The sequence below is a fragment of the Felis catus genome, chromosome B1 (assembly GCF_018350175.1).
Source record: "Felis catus isolate Fca126 chromosome B1, F.catus_Fca126_mat1.0, whole genome shotgun sequence".
In the NCBI taxonomy this organism is placed as follows: domain Eukaryota; kingdom Metazoa; phylum Chordata; class Mammalia; order Carnivora; family Felidae; genus Felis; species Felis catus.
Genome location: NC_058371.1, coordinates 42,992,131 through 43,011,447, shown reverse-complemented (window position 1 = coordinate 43,011,447; position 19,317 = coordinate 42,992,131). Strand labels below are relative to the sequence as shown.

Here is a 19,317-nt window from a genome sequence, read left to right as displayed (position 1 = left end):
GTCAGTCACTCCAGCCACTAGATGAGCCTATGTTTAGTGGCATAAGAATTTCAACGTATCCATTTGGAAGTTTCATCTTCCAAATTAGTGGAACTATTATTATGTCCCTTGGTAGACCATTTAGAGTTAAAGTTACTGAGATGGAAAGCATAAATGTGTATCTTCCAACTAGACTAACTGCTTTCAACTGAAAGTATATGTTAAATCCAAGTACATAAATCCATTGTTGCACTTTGCTGAGAAATAAGTTTCTGTGTCAAAAACAAGGCTGTTATACAGGTTTGTCAATTTTGTTTATCTTTTTAAAGAGTCTCCTTTTGGTTTGATTGATATATTTTATTTTTTATCTATTCTTATTTATTTTATTTCACTCTTATCTTTGTTATTTCCTTTCTTCTGTTCAATTTAGGTTTAGTTTCTTCCCACCCCTCACCCCCACCCCAGTGTCCTAGGTGGATGGTTAGGATATTAATTTGAAACCCTTCTTCTTTCTTAATATATGCATTTATAGATATAAATTTATCACTTACTTAGCTACTTTTTATTATGGTGTGTCTTCATTTTAATTTATTTTAAAGTATTCTTTGGGTTCATGTTTGTTCCTTTTATGACCCATATAAGTTATTTAAGAATGTGATATTTAATTTCCACATATTTGTTAGTTTTCCCAAATTTTTGGCAAATGATTTCTAATTTCATGCTATTGTTACCAAAAAGCATACTTTTATTTTTTGTAAACTTTTAAGTTAATTGAGACTTTTTTATGGCCTAGCATATGGTCTAGCCTAGAAAATATTCCATGTGTACATCAGAAGAATGTATATTATGTTGTTGTTTAGTGGAGAGTTTTACAAATGTCTGCTAGGTTTAGTTGGTTTATGGTGTTTTCAAGCTTTGTATTTCCTTGTTGATCTGCCTAGTTGTTCTATCCATTGTTGGAAGTGGGATAGAAAAAGAAAAGAAATATCCAACTACATTTGTTGAATTGTCTATTTCTCCCTTCACTTTTACCTATTTTTGCTTTGTGCATTTTGGTGTTCTGTTATTTCATGCAAGTATGCTTACAAGTGTTATATCTTCCTGTTGAATTGAACCTTTTATTATTATAAAATGCTGTTCTTTATTTCCAGTAACAATTTTTTGTTTTAAAGCCTATTCTGTATGATATTAGTATAGTCACTGAGATTTGCTTTTAGTTGCTATTTGCATGATACATCTTTTTTTTTTCTTTTATTCCCCATCTGTTTGTACCTTTGCATTTAAAGCATGGTACCTGTCGATATATTATAGTTGTGTCTTGTTTTTACCATTCTTACCTTGGCAATCTCTACCTTTTATTGATAGTCTCTATTTGATATGATATTGTCATAATACTTCTATTTTTTTATATTTACATTTTTTATTTTTAAAATGCTTTTTATTTTTGAGAGAACACAAGCAGGGGAGGGGCAGAGAGAGGGACTGAGGATCTGAAGCGAGTTCTGAAATGGGATCTGCACTGACAGCAACCAGCCTGATTTAGGGCTTGAACTCATGAACTGTGACATCATGACCTGAGCCATAGTCAGATGCTCACCTGAGTGAGCCATCCAGGTGCTCCTCATACTTCTACTTTTTAAACCATGGTTTCCTTCAAAAATTCTTTGAACATAATTATGATGTCTACTTTGAAGTTTTTCTGTTTATTCCACTATCTGGTCACTTTCACAAGTAGTTTCTATGGCTTGTTTTATTTCACTGTAATGAGTTCCTTAGATCTTGTGGAAATAGACAAAAATCAAACAAATGAGAACAAGCAAAGTCTACTTATTCCAAGTAATCGTACTTTGTTATATAGCTACCATCACTTGAGTTTTGGCAGACACTCAAAGGCAGGCAGGAAAGTGGGAAAGGTTTATATGGTGGAAGAAAGGGAAAGCTCAGGTATGCCCTTATTGTTGGCATGAGAAAGCTGTCGGTGAACTAGTAGTGTTGAAACATTTTATGTTTTATGTTTAGGAGTGCATATTTGACTCTCTCTGCTTGGTCCTAAATTGGAAGGTGAGACAAAAATTAGGTAAGCTGACAGTTTTTAATCAAGTCCTGGTCATTTGGGGGTGACTGTTACATAAGTTATTGTTTAGCTTCCTGGATTATTACTGGAGATAGCAGTGTGCCTTCCCACAAAGTCTGACTTGCAGCAGGCTGGCTTTCTGGGCTATTTCTTGCCAACCTGGGGGTTTATTTCCTGGACAGATTACAGAGGGTTGTGTGACACATTTCTATTTTTATATATGATCTAGCCTTTGTCCATTTGTATATTTAGTGTCTTTGTCTATAATTGCAGTTTTTCACTAAATTTAGGGAAACTTTAGTCATTATCTTTTCAACTGTTTTTGTACCTATTGTTTCTTCCCATTTCTCTGGGACTCCAATTAAACATATGTTAGATACATTGTCCCACTGGTTGCTGCAACTATATTTAATTTTTAAAGCTTTTTTTCTCAGCTTTCTCTCAGATTTGATCACTTCTACAGGTCCATATTCTAAGTATTTTTTAAACCTTTTCTCTTGCCTCTCCAATGTGCATTAAGTTCTACCCGGTATATTTCATTTTAAATATATTTTTTGTTCTAAAATTTAGACCTGGCATTTTTATAACCTGTATTTCTCTGCTGAATCTCCTTATTGTGTCCAAATTTTCCTTTATATTCTTGATTACATTTTTAATATCTGTTGTAATTCTTTTATTTTAAAAATAATTGCAAAATCCTTGGTTGTTTCAGGGTCAGTTCTCTTTTGGAATTTTCTCATAACTATGGAGCACATTTTTCTTTTGTTTACATACACAATATTTTAAAATCATACTTGGCTATATTCAATGATACATTGTGGAGCTTGTGACTTTCTTAATTCTCGCTCTCTCAGACAATTGACTGGAGTGAGTTTCTAAACTCTACTCTCTTGTATTTGGAGACAGGCAAAAATCTCTCCTTAGTTCTTCCAGTTTTTTTGGTCTTAGTTTCTGCTAAACTACTTGAGATTTCTTTCACATAGTCTCAATTTAGATGTAAGTAAATAACCTACACTGAGGTTGGTTAATAGCACCCTGTTTTAAGACCTCACTCTGCCTCCTCCTTCCCTGAATATATCACATCCCAGTTTTTAGAAACTGTCAAACTCTGGACAGTAATTTGTTGTTGTCGTTGTTGCTGTTGGAATATTAGCTACTTTACACTGCTCTGTGTTGGGGAGTGCTCTCAGGTGAAAACACACACAAGTGCAAATATCAGAAAATGCAGTTTTCTTCTTTCTAGTGTGGATTCCCTGCTCCCACCTTTACCTGCCTGCCTTTGTAGATGTAGTTAAAACATTATTTTTCCGAAGTTTATGTTTATTAGTGAGAGAGGTTTTTTTCTTTTTTAAAATTTTTTTAACGTGTATTTATTTTTGAGACAGAGAGAGACAGAGCGTGAACAGGGGAGGGGCAGAGAGAGAGGGAGACACAGAATCTGAAACAGGCTCCAGGCTCTGAGCTGTCAGCACAGAGCCCCACACGGGGCTCGAACTCACAGAGTGTGAGGTCGTGACCTGAGCCAAAGTCGGACGCTTAACCGACCGAGCCACCCAGGCGCCCCTATTAGTGACAGAGTTAATGCAAGCTGTTCTGCCATTACACTCAAGTAATTTTGAAAAGAAAAAAATTCTCTTTTGGATTTATTATTTTTTTTTTACCTCTATCTTGCAAACTTAAGTCAAGAGGGTGAAAAAATAAATTTTTGATTATTTTACTTTGATCCTAATGACTACAAATGTTAGGTTTAATTTATAACAGGAAAAATAGGGAAGTGTACTTAATTCTCTTTGAACTTGGGAACTTTTTGTTCAGTTGTGCCAAATGCTTATTTAATAATCGTATAAATCTGTTTTGGAAACAATATTTGACACATACAAATAAACATATATGTTTTAAATATTTGAAAATAGTTCCTTTAACATGAATTATTCTAATAGCGGTCTACGTATTTTATCTTTATTTTTCAGAATTTTTGCTACTACCGAGGGTTTATTGAAGGTTATCCAAATTCTGTGGTGACCATCAGCACATGTACTGGACTCAGGTTGTGTTATATAGTTTGATAATTACAAAGTATAAAATTGTCTTAAAGTTTTTAAATTTTTAAAATTATATTCAGGGGTTCTAAAATGAGGCATGACTTATTGTGGGAAATTGTCAGTGGAAAAGCACAATATGGAAATTCTTGTAATATCTCCTACCCAATCCTGAATTAAGATTTTTGAGATATTTATAGACTATGAAACATTAATTGCTAGATGAATATCAATAATGTTACTATTCTGTGCCATTCAGTAAGTTTGTGGATATTCAGTAACTTTTTCCTACTTTACCATCTAAGACCAAGACTCAAAATAATCTACATACTGTTAAAAAAAAACTGTTCCAGTATAATTTTGTTATTTATTTATTTTATTGACTTTAAAAATGCATTATTTATTTACTTATTTTTGGAATTTGTAGGGGCTTACTACAGTTTGAAAATGTGAGTTATGGGATTGAGCCCTTGGAGCCTTCAATAGGTTTTGAACACGTGATTTATGAAGTAAAACATAAGCATAAAGGTGTTTCTTTATATGCTGAGAAGGGTATTGAATCAAGAGAAATGCCCTATAAAATACAAAGTATAGAGGTAGGTGATTAATTGAGTAAACTATGATTATTGCTATGCAACAATATAAACTATATTTTTCTAATGCACAAATTATTTACATTAATATACATTATAGGTAGATGTACCAGAAATTTCATGACTTATATTGTAAGCCTCAAAACTAGTCATTCAATTCTCTAGAACTCCAAACAGGCATTTTCCACTGTTAGTAGCAATTTTTCTTGGGATCTGGACCTTTATTGTCTGCAGATGCACTCCTTTCTCCATATTTATTATGTCAAAATGTTGATATAATTAACATATAAAGAAATTCACATAAATATTGAAGATATATACCTAGAGTCCTGAGGAGAATCACCAGCATCTTTTAAGGCAATGACCTCAGGAGAGGCATTTACATTTTCCTGAAGAAAGACAAGGTTAATCTTCCTATGCAGGGATAGAGAGGCTGCTTCTACTGGCAAAGAAGACTCATCAGGATTTAAGGGATCAGTGACCCCTAGCTTTGTCAGAATCTTGCTATATGTCATTTTTCCAATTTTCAGAATCTCATTGCTTCCCAATTAATGTCCACACTTTAACAGTAGACACCTGTAAGATTGAACATTCAATTTGTGTTATAATTCATCCATTCATATAAATGAGATTATGAGTTTGGTTTTCAACACTCTCAGCTCTGCAAATACAGTAGTTAAGGTCTCTTTCAGGACCTATATTTCTTCAGAGAAACATAACCAACAAGATGCCTATATATGTTTATGTGTGTGTGATTGGATCAGGTCTACCCATTATGGAGCGTAATCTGTTGTACTCAAAGTCCACCATTATGAATGTTTATCTCATCTGAAATCACATTCACAGAAACATCCAGAATAATGTTTAACTACAAATCAGTGTATTATGGCCCAATCAAGTTGACAGAAATTAACCATCATACCAGAGTTAGAAAATTCATTACTATATTTCTTCTAAAACATTTATTAACTTTTGCATTTTAATTTATAATCCAATATAATTTAATTTTTGTCCGGAGTGAGGTAGTGTTCTAAATTCATCATTTTTTTATTTGAAATCTAGTTTTTCCAATTCTTTTTCTTTAAAAAAACTAATCTTTGGTCCACTGAATTTTCATGGCTTCCCTCCCCCCTCCACCCCCCCACCCCCCCACCGCCTTGCCAAAGATCAGTTGACCATAAATGTTTGGGACTATTTCTGCATTGCAATTACGTTTTATCTTTATGTCTATTCTTATACTAGAACCACACTTTTATTTGTTTAACCACTATATCTTTGAAGTATGTTTTGGAATTAGTAAGCGTACACTCTTCAGAGATGTTCTTTTATGAGATTGTTTCGGCTATTCAGGGTAGTATTCATTTCCAAATACATTTTAAATTTTATTTTTAATTCCCTTAAAGAACCAGATGGTGTTATGTTGATTTTGTAGATTGCCCTGGGAAATATTGCCATTTAATAATACTGACTCTATCTGTGAACACTGAATAGCTTTTTGTTTTTTAATTTCTTTTTGCAATGTTTTGTATAGTTCAGTTTCTAAGTTGTCATCAAAACTATTTTTGTTAAGTTTATTTCTACATTTTTTATTTAAATATTATTGAAATTTTAATTTTTATTTCAAAATTATGTTTCTAACTATTAGTGTTTGGAAATTGTTGATTTATATATACTGATTTTGTATCCTGCAAACTTGTTTAAATTGCTTATTGGTTTCTTATCTTATTGAGCTTTTTGTAGTTTTCTATGTATAAGGTTATGTTATCTTCAATAAAGACAGTTTATGTTCTTCCTTTGCAATTAGGATACCTTTCATTTATTTTTCATTGCCTAACTGCCCTAGTTAACACCTCAAGTGTAATGTTGAATAGGTGAGAAAAGATATCCTTGTCTTGTTCCAATCTTAGGAGGAAAGGATTGAGTCTATTGCCATTAAGTATGATATTAATGGTGAAATACAATAAAAAATCCCTGTAATTTATGACTCACTTTACTCTCTGATAAAACTCTCCTGTTTTTCATTCTATCCCATGTTTTCTGACTTTTCCTTATAGATATACTCACATTCTAGGTACCTATATTTCCTGTGTTAGGTTTCAGATTTTTATTTGTCATATACCTTTCCATGGATTTGTCTGCTGTAATTTACAGATCTCCCACTTTCTTTCTAAATTTCTTCCTGAGTTATCCCATATTGGACTTAATGATCGCTCAAGTTAAAATACACAAACACAGATTATCTATCTACTTATTTATGTATATCTATCATCTATATATCTAAATAAGTTTGTAAGTTTGTATCTATCTCTCAAATTTTATCTTCATGTCCCTTCTCCCTCCCTGAATATTCATACCAATGACCTTTGATATCTTTTAAACTTAAACCTTTAATCCATCTATATTGGAATTGGATCATCTGGAGGTGTTATGTGATTTTCTTGCTTAGATCCAATTCTTTAATATTTACTTGACCAAACTTTCCTGCAGTTGGAATCATCTTTATGTAACACGTAACTAAGAAATTTGTCTCTGTATATGGCTACTTTCTCTTATCAAATAAAATAACTTTAGAGGTCTTTTGAAATCAAGTTATCTGCTTTCAAAGCTATCAAGTTATCAACTTTTCCAACACATAACAATTCCTGGCATTAATTTATGCAACTTTGTATTGAACTTTTATTTGGCCAGAACGGACTATGTATTTTTTTTCTGCATGAAAGCTTATTGTTCCATAAATGAGTAAATAAATTTTTGTTAACTAAATATTACCAATCTCAATCTCAAAGAAGACAGTGATCAAGGATTATTTCAGTGAATGTTAGCCAACACTTATTTTCCTTAAATAGATCTTAATCACTCAATCCATTAATGTATTATTTCTCTCAAATAATTTAAATGTTTACTTTTATCCTCAGGTAAGGTAGTGTCATTTCTTGTTTAGGGACTTTAATAAAATGATAAAGTTCTGTAGGAAAACTTCTTTGCAATATTTGGTGCTTAATTTTGGAAGTAATAGTAAGAAACCAGTTAGACAATAAGGGGATTTCACTTGCATTTTTAAAATGAAACCGTTAAATCTCCAGGACTTGGGCCAAGAAAGAGAATTTTAAGGTGAGGGGGAATTTAAAGTGAGTAGTCAATCATCTCTAAATGTGTCTTTCTGACCTTTCTCAACTTTTTTTTCCCTTTAAATTCATATAACTGCCACTTTTCTGATCTCCACTAAATACCAGATTTTTTGTTCCTCTTTAATTCTCTTTTTTATACATTAAGGAAAGCATTTTAATGAAAACGAAATGGTTTTGAACTTCCAAGGGATTAAATATCAGTGTAAAGAAGAAAAAGCACACACTACAATGAGCATGATAACATTTTCCTCAATTTCTGAAATTTGGTCCTCCTTTTCTACTTCTAAATATTTTCCTGTGCCTGTAGATGATATGCTATTTTAGTAACAAAATATTTTGAGTTATCCACACTGTAGTCTTAAAGTGCTTGCAATGTCTGTCTTACATGTTTTCCCCAGTGCATTTCTCCTTCATAAAAACTGATGAAAATAAGTAACATTTTATTGGTAGTAATTATAACAATTATTATTGTATCCCCATGTTTGGGAAACAATCTGAGTCACATAAAAATAAGCCAGACTTCAAACACCATTAGGCTTCACATTTATGCCTAATTTAATTACTATGATCTACGTGGATCACATCATACCCAGAATATACATCTTGAGATTTCTATGATCCAATTTAAGAGTATTAGTTATTTTGATTCTCTGTTGGCTAGCATTTTTCTGAGGTAAATTATACAAAAGTTAACTTTATCCTTTAAATGAAATCCCACTCCTCTAAACACAGATGTGTCCTCACCTTTTAGGGATATAGAAAAAAAAACATAGTACCACATACTACTGTATAATAGGATTTTTAATCTAATTAAACACATACATCTTGTATTGGGAAGTCAATTGAGAAATAGAAACAGAGAAAATAAGATGAATAGACAAGTACCAATGAGAATATGGACAATGGAATTAGAGGAAAGTTTTCCTTGAGTGAATTAAATATTTGATCAGGTAGGGGTGCCTGGGTGGCTCAGTCAGTTGAGCGTCCGACTTCATCTCAGGTTATGATCTCATGGTTTGTGAGTTCGAGCCCCACGTTGGGCTCTGTGCTGATAGTTGATGGCCTGGAGTCTGCTTTGGATTCTGTGTCTCCCTCCCTCTTTGCTCCTCCCCTGCTCACACTCTGTCTCTCTTTCAAAAATAAATAAGGATTAAAAAAAAATTTTTAAATAAATATTTGATCAGGTAGAAAAGATATGACAAAGGCAAGATTTCTGAAAATGATTCAGTGATGCCAAGTTTTGCTTATATTATCTGGTTCTATTTTTTATATATAAATCAGATTTGGTGACATCGAATTCATGAAGTAGTGATAAATATTAAAATATTTAAGTAATTCTTCAATTTTGATGTAAAGTTTGTGGATTTTTTTCAGCCACTCTCAGAGTTCTCTCAGTATATAGAAATGCATGTTGTAGTTGAAAAAAATTTGGTAAGTATATTTTAATTTATTTTACATCCATTTATTTTAGCAATGAAGGTTTATAAAAAAGTTGGAATAAATTTTTAACAAATGACAATAAATGACAATTTTTGCTTTATCGCTGCTTTAATGTATTTTAAATTACTACTATCAGTAAATAGAAAATAAAATATCTATAAACTTATTCTTAATTTTATATAAATAATATAAATAAAAATAATTGCTACCTTTAGAATAGTTTCTTGTAATTTTTATTTATAATTTGTATTTATCCTTTCTATTTCTCTAATGCTTGGCAATGCCTGACCTTTTTACTGTCCCCAAAGTTTTGCTTTTTCAGAGTGTCATGTAATTGAAACATACAGTGTATGTTTTAAACTTTGCTGCATGCCTTTTCCTGGCTTAATAGCTCATTTCTTTTCAGCACTGAATAAAATTCTATTGCCTGGATACACTACAGTTTATTTAGTCACTCACATACTGAAGGATATCTTGGTTGCTTCCAAGCTTTCAAAATTGTAAACCAAACTGCTAAAAACATCCATGTGCAGGTTTTTGTGTGGACATAAGTTATGACTACTTTGGGTAAATACCAAGGAGTATTATTTCTAGATCATATGTAAGAATTTGCCTCATTTTGTAAGAAAATGCCAGAATTTCTACTACAGTGACTGTACCATTTTGCATTTGACACTTTAAATATATTATCCTAATGTCTTCTGACCTCTGAGGTTTCTGATGAAGAAAATGACTGATAATCTTATCATCCCTTCTATGTGATTAATTACTTCTGTCTTGCTGCTTTCAGTATTCTATATTTGTCTTTAGGTTTGACAGTTTGATTACAATGTCTTTGATTATAATGTGTCTTGTGGTTTGTTTTTGGATTTATGCTTCTTAGTGTTGTTTGAGTCCAGGATTTGTAGGTTCATGTATTTTATCAAATTTGGGAACTTTTTGGTCATTGTTTCTTCAAAAATAATCTCTATTCTTTTTCAGGGATTCCACAATTCATATATTATTCTGCACAGTGGTATAAGTCCCCCTTTACCCCCCTCTTTGGTTCTTAGTAATTTCAATTATCCTACCCTTGAGTCTGTTGATTCCTTCATATGTCTCTTCAAAACTACTGTTGACCCCTTCTAATGAATTTTCAATTTATTTATTGTATTATTCTACTCCAGAATTTGTTTCAAATTTAAAATAATTTCTATATCCTTGTTATTTTTCTCATTTTTTTCATATATCATGTTCCTTTTTTTAAATTTCCTTCAGTTCGTTCTTTTCCCTTAGCTGTTTCAGTATACTTTATTTTACTTTTCATAAAGTTTCTATTTAAATTCCAGTTAACATACAGGGTAATATTAACTTCAAGGGTGATTCAAAACTTCATGCAACACCCGATTGCTCATCACAAGTTCACTCCTTAATCCACATCACCTATTTAACCCATTCCCTACCCACTTCTACTCTGGTAACCATCAGTTTTTTCTCTATAGTTTGTTTGGCCTCTCTCTTTCTTTTTTTATCCCTGTGCTCATTTGGTTTGTTTCAAAAATTACACATATGAGTGAAATCGTGTGGTATTTGTTTTTCTTTGACTTATTTTCCTTAGCGTAATGAGAGCTCCATCATATCATTGAAGATAGCAACATTTCATTCTTTTTTATGGCCGAGTGATATTCCATTGTGTCATTCATCAGTTGATGGACATTTGGGCTGTTCCCATAGTTTGGCCATTGTAGATAATGCATGTATCTCTTTGAATTATTATTTTTATTCTTTGGGTAAATACCTCATGGTGCATTTGCTGGATTGCCTACAGTTTTTTTATTTTTAACTTTTTGAGGAATCTCCATACTTTTTTCCAGAGTGGCTGCACTGGTTTGTATTTCCACCTACAGTGCAAGAGGGTTCTCCTTTTTCCATATCCTCACCAACACCTGTTATTTCTTGTGTTGTTGATTTCAGCCATTCTGATAGGTGTAAGATGATATTTCAGTGCAGTTTTGATGTGTCTCCTGATGATCAGTGATGCTGAGCATCTTTTCATTTGTCTGTTGGCCATCTGGATGTCTTCTTGAAAAATATCTATTCATATCTTCTGACCATTTTTAAATTGTATTATTCATTTTTTTTTTATTTTGGTGCTGAGTTTTATAAGTTCTTTATAGATTTTGGGTACTACTTTTTTTTGCATATCTTCTCCCATTCCATAACTTGCCTTATAGTTTTGTTGATTGTTTCTTTCACTGTGCAGAGGCTTTTAATTTTTATGTAGTCCCATAGTTTATTTTTGCTTTTGTTTACCCAGCCTCAGGAGACATATTGAGAAAGAAGTTGCTGTGGTCAGTGTCAAAGAGGTTACTGCCTATATTCTTCTCTAGGATTTTTATGGTTTCAGGTCTCACATTTAGGTCTTTAATCCATTTTGAATTTATTTTTTGTGTATGGTATAAGAAAGTGGTCCAGTTTCATTCTTTTGCATGTTGCTGTTCTGTTTTCCCAACAGCATTTGTTGAAGAGACTTTTTTTCCCCATTGGATATTCTTTCCTGCTTTGTTGAAGATTAAGTTGTGAAGTTGTGAGTTTATTTCTGGACACCCTATTCTGTTCTATTGATCTGTGTGTCTGTTTTTGTGCCAGTACCACACTGTCTTAATCACTACAGTTTTATAACTTGAAGCTATGATTGTGATGCTGGAATTGTGATGCCTCTAGCTTTGCTTTCCATTTTCATGATTGCTTTGACTATGCAAGGTCTTTTGTGGTTCCATACAGGTTTTAGGATTGTTTGTTCTATTTCTGTGAGAAATTCTGTTGGTATTTTGATAAGGATTACATTAAACGTGTAGATTGCCTTGTATACTATAGACATTTTAACAATATTTGTTCTTCCAATCCATGAGTATGGAACCTCTTTCTATTTCTTTATATCCTCTTCAATTTCTTTTATTAACTATTTTATAGTTTTCAGAGTACAGGTCTTACACTTCTTTGGTGAGGTTTATTCCTAGGTATCTTATTGGAATGGAGCAATTATAATTGGAAATAACTCCTTAATTTCTCTTTCTGCTGCTTAATTATTGGTGTATAGGAATGCAACAAATTTCCGTACATTGATTTTGTATCCTGGGACTTTACTGAATTCATGTATCGGTTCTAGGAATTTTTTTGATGAAGTTTTTTAGACTTTTCTATACAGAGTATCATGTTATTTGCAAATAGTTAAATTTTGACTTCCTCCTTGCTGATTTGGATGGTTTTTATTTCTTTTTGTTGTCTGATTGCTGAGGCAAGGTCTTCTAGTACTATGATAAATAACAGTGGTGAGAGTGGACATCCCTGTCTTGTTCCTGACCATAGGCACATTTTTTCCTCATAAAAGATATTAGCTGTGGATTTTTCGCAAATGGCCTTGATTATGCTGAGGTATGTTTCCTCCAAGTCTACTTTGTTGAGAGTTTTTATCATGAATAGATGTCTTCAGATGATTTTTCTACATCTATTGAAGTAATAATATGATTCTTATCCTTTCTTTTATTAATGTGGCATATCACGTTAATTGATTTGCAAATATTGAAACACCCTTGCAACACAGGAATAAATCCCACAATTGTGGTGATTGGTTTTTTTAAATGTATTTCTGGATTCAGTTTGCTAGTATTTTATTGAGAATTATTGCACCTATTTTCATCAGGGATGTTGGCCTGTAGTTCTCTTTTTTAGTGGAGTTTTTGTCTGGTTTTGATATCAGGGTAATGCTCGCCTCATAGAATGAGTTTGAAAATTTTCCTTCCTCCTGTATTTTTTAGAATAGTTTGAGAATAGGTATTAACTCATCCAAATTGGTAGAATTTGCCTGTGAAGCTATTTGGCCCTGGGCTTTTGTTTATTGGGAGATTTTTCAATATTGACTCAGTATCTTTGCTGGTTATTGTTCTGTTAAAGTCTTCTATTTCTCTTGTTTTCATTTTGGTAATATATATGTCTTGGAATTTATCAATGTCTTCCAGGCTGTCCAATTTGTTGACATATAGTTTTTCATAATATTCTGTTATAATTGTTTGTATTTCTGTGGTGTTAGTTGTTATTTTTCCTCTCTCATTTGTTACTTTATTTATTTCGTTCCTTTTTCTATGTCTGTCTGTTTGTCACTCTCTCTCTATTTGATAAGTCTCACTAGAGATCTATTAATTTTATAAATTTTTTTAAAGAACCAGCTCCTGGTTTCATTGTTCTGTTTTTTTCCCCAGTTTCTATATAATTTACTTCTGCTTTAATCTTTACTATTTTCTTCTTTCTACTGCTTTAGGCCTCATTTGTTATTCTTTTTCTAGCTCCTTTAGGTGTAAAGTTAGTTTGTTTGAAAAATTTCTTGCTTCTTAGGGTAGGCCTGCATTGGTAAATACTTTCCTCTTAGGACCACGTTTTGCTGCATCCCAAAAGTTTTGGACTCTTGCATTTTCATTATCATTTGTTTCCATGTATTTTCCTTGTTGACCCGTTCATTAGCATGTTTTTTTAATCTCCATGCGTTTGTGGTTTTTCCAATTTTTTTCTTGTGCTTGACTTCATTTCATAGCATGTGGTCATAAAAAGTACATAGTAGGATTCAGTTTTTTTGTATTTGTTGAGGCCTGATTTGTAATAGAATATGTGATATATTTTGGATGATGTTTCATGTGCACCTGAAAAGATTTTGTATTATGCTGTTTTGCGATGGCATGTTCTGAATATATCTATTAAGTCCATCTGGTCCAGTGTGTCATTCAAAGCTATTGTTTCTTTGTTGATTTTCTGTTTAGATAATCTATCTGTTGATATGGGTAGGGTTTTTAAATCCCATGCTATTATTGTATTATTATCAAAGAGTACCTTTATGTTTGTTATTAATTGTTTTATATATTTGGGTGTTTATGTTGGGGGCATAAATATTTACAATTGTTGTAACTTAGTGTTTTATTGTTCCCTTTATGATTATACAATTCCCTTTATCTCTTGTTACAGTCTTTTTTTAATGTCTACTTTGTCTGATATAAATATTGCTACTCTGGCTTTCTTTTGACATCCATTTGTATGATAACTGTTTCTCCATTCTCTCGGTCTCAATCTGTAGATGTCTTTAGGTCTAAAGTTAGTCTCTTGTAGGCAGCACATAGATGTTTGTACCTACTATTTTTTCTCGTTTTTATTTTTAGGTCAGGTTTCCCAGGGTTTTTATTTGTTTGTTTGTTTTTGTTTGTTTGTTTGTATCTTGGGTGAGCATATCTTAGTGGCCAGGCAGCCAATTATTAGGAAGAGGCTATCCTCCAACAATTGAGCTAGTAAGTGTTCCATTCTGGATTTATCTCTGGGTTGGGAATAGTATTCAATATTTAGACAGTCTTTTAAGTCAGGGAGGTTTTAAATTCCATGGGACTTTCTCATATCTCTTCTGGTAGTGAGCAATGTCTTAGGTTTATCTATGATGTTGTGGATATCTTGGATCTCTTTCAGTGTCTCCTGAGCTTGAATGATACCTTGTAGTTGTGTATGCATGGAATATTTCAGACTATCAAGAATATATGATGCAGCATATTTGTTGTATATGTTGGCTGTTGCATTCCCTCCACCTCCGTGTTAGATTTCCAGATAGTCTTCTGAGAACTTTTTCAGAAACTAGGAGAAGCACACCCCATTTTAGCTATAAGAATGACTTTTAATGTTCATTTGCCACAGAGATTACTACTGTTTTGGGCAATGTATCTGGGCATGCACCCAGGGCATTTTGCCTTTTCTCTGCTCCAATCAGCTCATCTTCCTTTGATGACTTATATGTTTTGACCAACCATGGTAGAATAACTACACAACAGAACTTGAGATGGGGATGGGGACAGCTTCAGGTAAGATGCAACATATTCTCACTATTTTCAACATCAGGTTAGCAGTTTTTCTTTAATAAATTCTGCTAATATTTTTGTATGGCCTTGGTCAGTTACTAGAATCTTGAAATGTTTTTTGACAATTTTGTTTTATCATTGCTTATCATGGAAAGGATCCACAGAGCTCATCATTTCACCATCTCAGAAGTCCTGATGTAATTATTTCTTTAATTCCCCAGTAATTTATGAACTCTTCTTTCTATAGGTTTTACACATTTGCTAGGTATTTTATTTCACTGTCTGTAAGTTAGATATTTTCATATATTCTTATTTTTATTTCTTGTTATTAATAAATTCTTAAATCACTTTTTGTGCATTGGTTTGCCTTTGTTGCATAACAAGGTACTCCAAAAAATTTAGTAGTTAAAAAAAAAACTCCAACTATTTATTCAGCTCACAATTTTAAAATTTATTCTGATCTCAGCAAGATTTTCTCTTGCTATACTGGTATCACTTATCTGTCTTTAGCAAGGTACTAATTATACATGAGGTTGGCTGATCCACAGGTGTCTTAGCTGGTATGTTTAATCTCTGCTGCACATGGTGACTTGTCAGTCTGAAAAAAGTCCTATAGTTTTTTATTTTTATTTTTTGGGCGGTTGTTTACAATGCTAGTAGCATTGACAAGGTCCTTCAAAACCGCAAGAATGGACAACATTCAAGTTGTAAGTGATTTATAAGCCTTTCCTTATATCATGATTGCTAAAGACATCCAAAAAGAGTAACAATGTCCAGCCTCTAATTCAAGGGGTAGAAAGTTATACTTTGCTACATGCCAAAGTGCCATGATACAGGAACAGAAATAATGTAAAGCAATTTGCATTTTCCCTGCTTTTTGCCTGAAAGTTTAGCACGTTGGTCACTGCCCACTTTCTAATAACACTTGAATCATAATTTTAATGTTTACTAAAATTTTCATTTCAATTCTTTTTTCATTTCCTTGATTTTTCTACTTCAATAATGCTATTCATCAACCTGCCTCAGCCATCAGCTTCTATAATTATACATTATAATTGACTGCTACTATAATATCACTCTTCCATACTCTAGTATTCAAGCATTACAATCTTAGACTACGTTTTTTTTTTGTACACCAATCTCTTTCCTCATTTCCAGTCTTCCTTATTTTATGCCACCAAGATTTTTATCCATTAATTATATCACTGCTGCATTAACCTCCAAAATGTACTCCACTCTTCCTTACAAACCATGTATATTATGGTTCCCCATTATTGCATTATTGTCACTCCTTTGCAAACATCCTCAACTCACTTGCCATTTTTTCCCTTTAATGGTCTCCCTGGAAAAGCCTCGAACCTGGTTAAATTGAAATGAACAAGTAATCTGTTTACAACTAGAAGGAATACACAATAGGGAATGCTGTCACTTTAATTTCATAAATCTCCAAACTTCATCATGCCTTTCCACTTTTGATTAGTTACTTTGCTGACTCATATTTCACAGACAAAATAGAACAAATCAGGGGAGAAAGTCCACAAACTTTTGTCATTTTATCAAATATTGAACTTGGAATTTGTAATAATATTCTCTACTTTCTTTGATGTTAGTAAGAATGAAATGGTGCTCCAATCTAACATTAGAACTCTGTGTACATTACCACTCACCCACTCAAGGATGTGACAATAAAAGACCAAGCTCACGTTATCAATTTTCATCAGGAAATACATGTTATTCTATATTAAAAACAAATAAAACAGTTAACAGTTTCTCTTCTTTTAGCTAACACACCAATATTTTTCTTTAATTTATAACACTTCTTGAAATATTTGTTTGTATTTACTGGTCCCAATTCCTCTCTTAATATTCTGTCTTTAACCTGACCAATCTCATTTTTATTCCTATTTTTATCCCCCAAATTAATTATAATGCAAAATTTATTTCTACCTTTCTAAATTAACTATTTCATTCAAAGAACTAATAATACTACTTTGAAGCATTTGATAGGAATTGCTGGCAAATTTTATCCAATGCTTCTCAGCATCTATTATTACATCTGTAATGCAGGTTTTGTCCTGCAGTTTGTTGATGTAATGGATAATGTTTACATATTTTATTGATGTTGCACATTAGTTTACTGGAAAACTACTCTGCTTCATCATCACATATTATTCTTTGATATATTGCTGGAATCTATTGACTGATATTTATAATTTTTGCTTTTATATTAATAACTATGGTTGTTTTATAGTTTTGTTAAATAGATCAATTAACACAGAAGAAACCTAAAGACGATTAAAAGACTAAGATTAAAAATTTCATCAGGAGCTTATGAGCTCACAGCCACATTTTATCTAAATTTTATGTAACTGATGATTAGATTCTAATCTAGTGGTTTCAAACTTTGGTATGAATAAGAATCACTTAGGAAACTTGGTGATAAAACCAGCGACACACACCCTGCTGTCCTTCAACAAACCTCGGTTTGTATATTCTTTGTTCATTTTCCAGGTGATTCTGACACGTAACAAAACCTGAGAACTACTTTCTAAACTGTTCAGAAAGTTCCTAATTCATCTTATAGAAACAAAGGAGTTAATACCAAAAATCTAATGAGGCTAGGACCTTTTTGCCTTTTTTTTTAAATATGAAATTTATTGTCAAATTGGTTTCCATACGACACCCAGTGCTCATCGCAACAGGTGTCCTCCTCAATATCCATCACCCACTTTCCCCTCCCCCCACCCCCCATCAACCCTCAGTTTGTTCTCAGTTTTTAAGAGTCTCTCACGCTTTGGCTCCCTCCCTCTCTAACTTTTTTTTTTCTTCCCCTCCCCCATGGTCTTCTGTTAAGTTTCTCAGGATCCACATAAGAGTGAAAACATATGGTATCTGTCTTTCTCTGTATGACTTATTTCACTTAGCATAACACTCTCCAGTTCCATCCACGTTGCTACAAAAGGCCATATTTCATTCTTTCTCATTGCCATGTAGTACTCCATTGTGTATATAAACCACAATTTCTTTATCCATTCACCAGTTGATGGACATTTAGGCTCTTTTCATACTTTGGCTATTGCTGAAAGTGCTGCTATAAACATTGGGGTACAAGTGCCCCTATGCATCAGCACTCCTGTATCCCTTGGGTAAATTCCTAGCAGTGCTATTGCTGGGTCATAGGGTAGGTCTATTTTTAATTTTTTGAGGAACTTCCACACTGTTTTCCAGAGTGGCTGCACCAGTTTGCATTCCCACCAACAGTGCAAGAGGGTTCCCCTTTCTCCACATCCTCTCCAGCAGCTATAGTCTCCTGATTTGTTCATTTTAGCCAACTTTTTACCTTTTAAAAACATAAATCAAATTGTATCAATCTCCTGCTTAAGATTTTTGATTAGTTTTTCTTTTATCTTTTTTTAATTAATTCAGGTATAATTGACATATGACATTGTATTAGTTAGAGGTATATAACATAATGATTCAGTATTTGTATATACTGTAAAAGGGCCACCACCGTAGGTCTAGTTAACATCTGCAGCATACGGTTCCAAAACGTTTTTTTCCTATGATGTGAACTTTTAAGATCTATTTTATTAGGAACTTTCAGATATGCAGATATTATTAGCTATACATACTATACATTACATCCCCATAACTTACTATTTTATAAATGGACGTTTATGCCTTTTGATACTCGTCACTCATTTTGCCCATCCCTCACCCCCTCTTCTGGAAATCTCCCAATTTTTTCTCAGTATCTATGAGCTTTTTTTTTTTTAAACTCCACATGTAAATGAGATCTTAGGTATCTATTTTTCTCTGTATGACTTAATTCACTTATTAATTCACTTGGCATAATGTCCTTAAGCTCCATATATGTTGTCACAAATGGAAAAAATTCATTCTTTTTATGCCTAATAATATTCCAATGTGTGTGTGTGTGTGTGTGTGTGTACATCTCACAAGTTCTTTATCCATTCATCCATTGATGGACAATTACATTTTTGCCATATCCTAGCCAGCATTTCTTATCTCTTGTCTTTTTGATAACAGCCATTCGAGCAGGTGTGATGTTCTGTCGCACCCTTTAAGTGATTTTTTCATTTTTATTCTGTGCCCTTTAAGTGATTTTTTTCATTGTTAATGTCATTATTTGTATGTTTGTTTGTATATTTGCCATTTTGACTTTTTCTGTTTCATAAC

General features: G+C 32.7%; 1 protein-coding gene across 2 annotated transcripts in view; it reads left to right on the top strand.

Annotated features, from left to right (window-relative positions):
- ADAM2 (ADAM metallopeptidase domain 2) overlaps window positions 1-19,317 on the top strand; it is a 136,181-nt gene that overhangs the window by 22,463 nt on the left and 94,401 nt on the right. Inside the window, exons 5-7 of one of the 2 annotated variants that reach the window (XM_011281508.4) lie at window positions 4,024-4,100; window positions 4,520-4,688; window positions 9,188-9,244. In XM_011281508.4, coding sequence (XP_011279810.1) covers window positions 4,024-4,100; window positions 4,520-4,688; window positions 9,188-9,244 — 303 coding nt within the window. The remainder of the gene's footprint in view (window positions 1-4,023; window positions 4,101-4,519; window positions 4,689-9,187; window positions 9,245-19,317) is intronic. The other variant, XM_045055532.1, reaches the window with a different exon arrangement.